We start from the raw sequence: 7,306 nt of genomic DNA on the forward strand, positions 1-7,306 counted from the left end.
CAAGCTGCCTACAAGGGGCTTTTTTTACACTATCCTCTCCCATCTCCAACTCTCTTTAGGCAGGAAAATGTCAAGCACACGCAGCCACTTACCACAGATGTTAGTGCTGACTGGAGCAGACGTCGCTGTGTGTGGCTCTCAGCGAAGCGCTGCTTGAGTGATGCCAGCCGCTTGGCATTAGCTGCCTGTCGCTTCGCTTCTCGCTCTTGCTCGGGATCTCTGCTGGGAACCACCTCAAAATCATCGTTGTCGTCACCACCGCCGTATGCTTTGTCTAAGCCGGTACCCAGGCGGTAACCCCAGGCATGACGTAAGAGGGCCACGTCTGCTTGACAATGGGGCGTGGGCTTGCCGCTGCTTGGCTGCTGCTCGTCATCGTCAAAGAGGAATGCTTTCTCGTTGGCAAACTCGCCTGTGGGTGTCTGCAAATTAACACGGAATTGCAATTACTGTATTTACCTCCATTTGGTGAGTTCAGGTAAGGAGCAAACAGTTGCATATAATTAAAAATTCAAAAACAGCGAGGCAAGATATTATTTCTTGCTCAAAAAAATATAAGACACAGTTGCGCATCTGTCCTGACATGCGGAAATCTGTTTGCGTATCTGTTAGCGCTGACAGTTGGTGCAGTCAGTCTTGCTGGCCTGTTTTTGTTCACTTCTTTTTAATATCTTTGTTAGGTGTTGATTATGTGTTAATGTTCCCATTATTCATCAATCACATGAAGCTATATAACCTGTTGAGAGTAGTCCATGTATCAAGTCACATTTTCTCTGTGCTTCCTTCTTTTGGAGGGGTCCTGAACCACATTTTATGAAAGTTGAGATATGCATTTGACTAAAATGCAATATTTCAGAAATGCTTTGAAGCAAGAAGTACTTCAATATGTTGAGCAATAGTGAGTTATTGGCAATAAAAGATCGACTTTGATCCCCTTTGCCGTGCTTCCAGTCCTTCTTCAATGCCTTGCACTGCAAAGGCTATGGCGGAGCGCGCTAGTGACCACAATGCTCAGCCTACTGAACGTCACTGTGGCCCGTAATTCAAATTTGATTTTGGATGCTCACAGAGACGCCGCTACTTGCAATTTTGGTGCCCATGATGCACCAAACTCGGGGGGCTATCCCTAAACTTATGGTTGAGCTCATGGTGTCTCATCCCTTTGCTGTGCAAGGTATACTAGACAGCTACGTGCAACTATTTTTTGCACCGAGTGACATGAGTAGCACATTTCATTTTGCACTTATCTCTATGGCAATCACACAATTTCACAGGGTCAAATGCACTTCTTCTTTGTGTTCACTCGTGCAGCATGCACATTGGCTAAACAATGGATGGTGCACTGCGGACTTGTGTTGCAAGAATTCCTAACGTAACGAGCTTTGACCGTTATGCCGATACACCTCGAGGGTGTGCAACTCAGGAAGCAAACGACCCGTTCATGTGATCTTGGCACTCTGGCCTTCATTTACGTTGCCCACAGATAAAAATCAGGGCTCGTGGTTGTCCTCAGCGAGCAAGGTCGTCACAACACCCCGCAATGGCCGCGATATCTACGCTATGCTGCCAGCACAGCTACATGCAACTTGGTGGCTAACTATGTACACCAGCTTGACCGATGAATGGTAAAGGTTGTAACAGCGCACCCAAGACAAGAACAACAGAAGGAAAAAAAGGACGACACGGCGCTGGTCGTCGTTTCATTCCTTCTGTTGTCCTTGTCTTGGGTGCGCTGTTACAAACCTTACCATGAATCCCAAACGACTGGCCCAACTTGCCGTTCTGATGACCGATGAATAGTAGCCACATCCAAATTGCACATGTTATGCAATAGCTCAATACAAAGTGAAGTCTTCCAAGGCGTCTAGCCAGGAGCAGCCAGGAGAGTGCATGCTGGCAAGCATACGTGTGGTCTGACCTTAAGTTTTGCATGGTTGGGGGCCAGTTGAGTGTTCAGAACTAATTGAAGTCAACGAAACCCGACGGCTACAACACTAATAAGCAGTGTGGCCAAAGTTTCATTCCTATGGTGGGCACGTGCAACTGAGCATTAGCAGACGATGGTATAATAGTCATAGTTCAGGAAGTATGAGCGAAACAAGGACAAGGTGTAAGCGGGAGCCAACATTTCGACAAGTGGACTTGTCTTTTTTAAGGCCTACTTTTGGGAAGTATGTAATTCTTGTTGAAATTCGAAATGCATATTTTTTGCTCACTTCATCCTGCTTATTAAACTGCATCAATAAATATACACAGTAACAGAAGGAAGAAGTACGCTGATCCAAACACCCTTATTCATTGATGTCAGGTATTGACCAATAGCAGATACGTTTGCAAATTTGCCACATGACGAAATGTGGCAGCTCCGAAAAGAGTGAGGAGAAGGCTTCTGTTGAAAAAAGTGTATCTCAGGAAAATGGGAATTCATGCTCCACTTGCGAGCTCCACGTGCGATGCACGACTGCTGAATTTGGCTGTTCACAGCAACGCTATCTGTGAGCTGTGTTTTTTTTTCAGCAAATCCGAAGGCTGGTTGAGGATCCCCTTTAAAACTAAAAGAATGTCAGCTGCCATTAGCATGTACCATGTAAACTTACAATAAGTGCTTGCTTTTTACTGCAACAGCTGTTATGGGTCTTTCCTGCTTTTGGAGTTGTGCTCTCTTTGTAGGGGCAATGGTAGTTTGGTAATTTTGGTAATTTGGAGAGATCACATTCCGAATGAAACATTTTTTTTCATGTAACCAATAGCTACTGCAGTTCTTTTTTTTTTTTTCGCAGTGCATAACAGTTTCCAAGTTCTCACTTTAGTGACTGGCCTTAGTTATGCCGAAACAACTCACATTATGAATTAAGAAGCACAAGGTATGAACCGCAAGTTTTCTTTTAAAATCAGTATTGGCTTTGATGCGTGGGAATCACTTTCTGTACTAAATAAACATATACACATTCGGGAAAGGCACAACTCTTCAGCTGTAGTAATGATGTGGAACGCTCAAAAGACATGAACCGATGGTCATTACAAAATGATGTAGTGCAGAATTGATGGCATTGATCTGTAACATGGTAGCACCGAAGCGCTGTGAACTGAGGTTGAATAAGAAAAGATGGGGATGACTCTACAGGACAAATGCAGGACATGCAGGAAGCTCCTGTTTGCATCTAGATTGTTTGCCAGTTCTAGCCCTGCGACTACTGCCACGTGGTAGTTATCAGTGCAGAAGGTTAGCGGGCAGACAGCAATAAGGTCAAGAAAAAGCCAGCACCTTTCTTTGGATAAACTAATCCCCGCTGCATAACAAATGTACTAGAGAGTGCCGTCAACGTGATGAGCAGAGTAGGCGATCATCAAGTCGAATTACAGTGCTGGTAAACTGTACCTTCTGTAAAGAAGATACAGTGAAAAAAAACCATAACTTGCAAAGAACAAGTGGCACTTTTTACACATATTAAGCAATTCTTATGAGCTGCTGCAGAAGGTACATGTTCTATCAGAGACAGCAGAGGCAGGCATAGGAGATGCACTGTGCGTTTCACTAAAACACACCTTTTGTTCCATTGAGGGTCCACGAGAAGCCCTGTTGACTTGCCACGATTCTCCATCAGACCGGTTTTGCCTTTCCTTTCTAATGTGTGCTGACGTGTTGTCTGACCAGTCGGACTTCTCTGCCTTGAAACCTGCGGATTTCTCCGTCCAACTGGGCTTCTCGACCTTGATCTGTATGGGCCTCCCGGGAGGAGCTGGCTCCGCCTACAGCACACGTGTGTAGTCAAGTAGCCTCGAGAAACTGAGCTGCAATTATACTTTTTGTCACTTCTCATGGCTATCATCACTGTTTTTTCCACCACATTTTGCCATGAACAGACAGTTTTGAGCTACAATACAGGCCGATCATGTTTGTTTATTTAGGCACAGCATGTCAAAAAGACAAAATTTAAAGAAAGCAACAAATGGCATGACAACAATGAGAATGGCTTGATAGACGACAATGACGAAAACAGCAACATGACAAAAACATTGCCATGACAGTTGACAAATGACAGCATGACAGCCAAGATGATGGTAAGATGAAAACCATGATGGTGACAGTAGCGTAATGACAACAATACTTTGTTGACTGGCATTAAGGCAATGATCACACAGGATTCTGAAGATCACCTAAGTCTCAAAACGTACAGAGAAGTTGGAGGCTCATAACTGCTGTTTGTAGCCTCTGAGTTAGGAGGATTACAGGGGTCTGGGAATTCTCAATTTACTAGAGAATGATGGCATAAAAGCATACTTGGGTAGTACAAGAAGCCTTTCACACACACTGACACACATTTCAACTACAAGCCAGCACTTGCTAACGTAACCACCTAAAAACTGCATTCAACATTCAGATGAAGACCAACTTGAGAATACCCCAAAAGAAGCAAAGTAGAAATCAACAAGCAATCCTCTAAAGGCCTTCTCAAACGAATCACATGCATAACATAGTCATTTAGACAAATGTAGCTCTTCTATCACTTTCAGCGTTATAATATGAAGGAAACAATATTGAGCGTACACAATGGCACAGTGCACAAAATCATGTTTTTTTTTTTATTACGATACCGGAGCTCCCAAAACTTCACTGGATGGAGTAAGAAAGTCTAACATTAAATTCTGGGGTTTTATGTGCCAAAGCCACAACCTGATTATGAGGCATGCCGTAGTGTGGAAGTCTAGGTTAATTTCAACCACCTGGGGTTTTACAAAATGCATGATAGATGCGTCTCCATCGAAATGAAGCAGCCCCAGCTGGGATTTGACTCCATGACCCTTTGCTTAGCAGTGAAACGCCAAAGCCAGTAAGCAACCACACCGGGTAAGAAAACTGTCTTGTTCTCTCCAGATTAATCACATGTACTTCAAGTTCAGCCATGAAATTAGGATTCCGATAAAGTTTGTTTCACTTTTAGCAGACCAATGTTTAACTTCCTTTCATAACAGAGGAATTCTAAAAGTTGATGAGCCATTTAAGCAGCTGAAGTGGCGCATGTGCCATCTATTAAGCTAGTGCCACCTGTTACCACAAGTGCTACACACGCAACTGAGAAGCCAGAAGGAATCAGGAAGAAGCAATGGCTAATGATGTGTTATCTGCACACAAATGAGGAAACAAATAAGCTAGTGATAATGTGACTTATGTAAAGGTAAAAGCAAAGAACACATGCGATAAATATTAAGCACTTATGAATATTTCCTGTGATGAGAATTCCTGCGAAATCACACCACAGTGGCATTCAAGGCAAGGATACGGCATCAGGTGGGCCACTACTTGCATCCTGAGCAGCACGAGCCTTCGCTTCACGCTGTATCCTGCGAATAAAATGTTTCCACTATTTGACAGTGAGCTGGGCTCATTTCAGATCTATTCTTGGACTTCTTCAGGAAGCATACGCATGCCAACAACAAAGTGTTCCGAGCGAAGTTTGACGCAGCTAGAAGTGATGTTTCTAGAAACACATTGCACACAACTGATTCTACACTGAGCCTGAGAAAGAAAAAAAAAAAGTTTACATGAACCAAAATGCACGCAATTTCTCATTTGTTCCTCCACCTGTATGACCGACTTTTCTATTACGCTTAAAGAAACGCAGCCACGACCCTAATGGGCTTTAAGGAACCGATGTGATCTAGCGGAGAAGCATGGTGCATTAGTATTGTTACCAATCCCTGTAGTGCTCTCTCTTTTTTTTGTGCACAAATGATGTGTCAGAAGACGAGCATTATCACAAGCCACCGCCGCTGCCGGGAATCGAACACTGGACCTCGCCCGCTCAGCAGCAGAACGCCACGTCCGCTGGGCCACCGTGGCCGGTGATCACACTCGGGACAGTACACCTCAATTTGACGAGAGATACCTGCTATAAGTAACATCTATCTTTTCTTTGGCAGATGTACCGGCTACTTCTATTGTAGACAGCAGCCAGAACGATGCAGTCGCTGGCAGTTAGTTTCGCAAGAATTACACGTTCCCACTGCGCACTGGCACTTCATCGCACCGCATTTCAGGGATGCGCAATTAAGCGACAAGCAGAAACTGCGCACACTCTGGTCGAGGGTGAGGGCATAGAAAGCTATCTAGGAGGCTGCGGTGAGTGGCAAGGGCTTACTTGAACACCACCACCCACGTCGTTCGGTCCCGCCTTCTCTAGGGTGCCCCGAAAGTAACGCGTCTCTGCTATCGAGGCCTCGATTTAAGGAAAACTGTCTAACATTTTGAGCGCCTACCTTTGGATGTAGCTTTCCTTCGCTACTTGCACAACGATGGCACTGCCTTTCCATTTGGCATTGTTGTAAGTTTTAATACCTGCGGGAGAAATAACGAGACGATAGAACACGAGAGAAATCAGAAAATGAGACACGGACTAGAATCGGAGTATCACATGCGGACTGCTCACAGTTTACGAGCTTTTCTTGATCGATGTTCAAGTCGAGGTAAGCGAAAGTCTTGAAAGGCTTTCCCGACTCGTCCTTTTTCGTATGCAGCTCGACGTTTTCGACATCGCCGAACCTCGCGAATTTCTCCTTCAGGTCACTGTCAGTCACGGAGGAACCGAGGTTTCCCACGAAGAGACGTTTCTTCATCGCGGCTTCTGGACTGAGGGCGTTGTCTAGGTGTTGCACGTAGCTGTCCAACCAAAACACTTGCACTTTTCACGTCTGAAGGCACAATCAAGAAAGCCGGGTAAGCCAGGGATAGCAGACAGCATCACAGCGCAGGACTACACGTGGAAAACGTTGCGAGGCGCCATGTTTACACTGATGACGTCTTCAGCGTTGCTAGGCGACAACACTTCACTGACAGGGGTTGACGTTTTTAGATGCACTTCAACATTTTGTTTATAAAACATTGGCATATACTAAAAGCGAATAATATATAATACTGCGCATTATAACCAGTGCAACCGAAAAAAAAAAGGATGTTCCACATTCGCCCTCTATGGTTCTGAGAGGCGCTGGCTAACACTCCTAGGGCTACACTCTATACTCTACACTCTAAAAACAGTTTGCACCCTTTGGGGTGTATATTTGTCCCACAACAATAATCGTCATCTGCCTTGCTTGAGTTTCCTTTCTTGAAAACTCGGCGCTGGCTACTTTCCTGTCGAGAATGCTGCGTCACACTGATAACGCGCATGCCGTTCGTGACTGGGAAGTACCGGGCTCGCAGCGTTAAAGAAAGGAAACGCGGGCAAGGCAGATGACGATTATTGTTGTGGGACAAATATACACCCCAAAGGGTGCAACCGTTTTTAGAGTGTAAGAAAAGTTTACA

General features: G+C 44.8%; 1 protein-coding gene across 1 annotated transcript in view; it reads right to left on the minus strand.

Annotated features, from left to right (window-relative positions):
- LOC126522347 (probable RNA-binding protein CG14230) overlaps window positions 1-6,793 on the minus strand; it is a 41,734-nt gene extending 34,941 nt beyond the window's left edge. The window contains exons 1-5 of the mRNA XM_050171077.3: window positions 6,429-6,793; window positions 6,259-6,337; window positions 5,283-5,343; window positions 3,547-3,750; window positions 93-422 (exon numbers count right to left, since the gene is read on the minus strand). Coding sequence (XP_050027034.1) covers window positions 93-422; window positions 3,547-3,750; window positions 5,283-5,343; window positions 6,259-6,337; window positions 6,429-6,615 — 861 coding nt within the window. The 5' untranslated portion in view covers window positions 6,616-6,793. The remainder of the gene's footprint in view (window positions 1-92; window positions 423-3,546; window positions 3,751-5,282; window positions 5,344-6,258; window positions 6,338-6,428) is intronic.
- Between the last annotated feature and the right edge of the window lie 513 nt (window positions 6,794-7,306).

This window comes from Dermacentor andersoni, chromosome 6, assembly GCF_023375885.2.
Source record: "Dermacentor andersoni chromosome 6, qqDerAnde1_hic_scaffold, whole genome shotgun sequence".
Lineage (NCBI taxonomy): Eukaryota > Metazoa > Arthropoda > Arachnida > Ixodida > Ixodidae > Dermacentor > Dermacentor andersoni.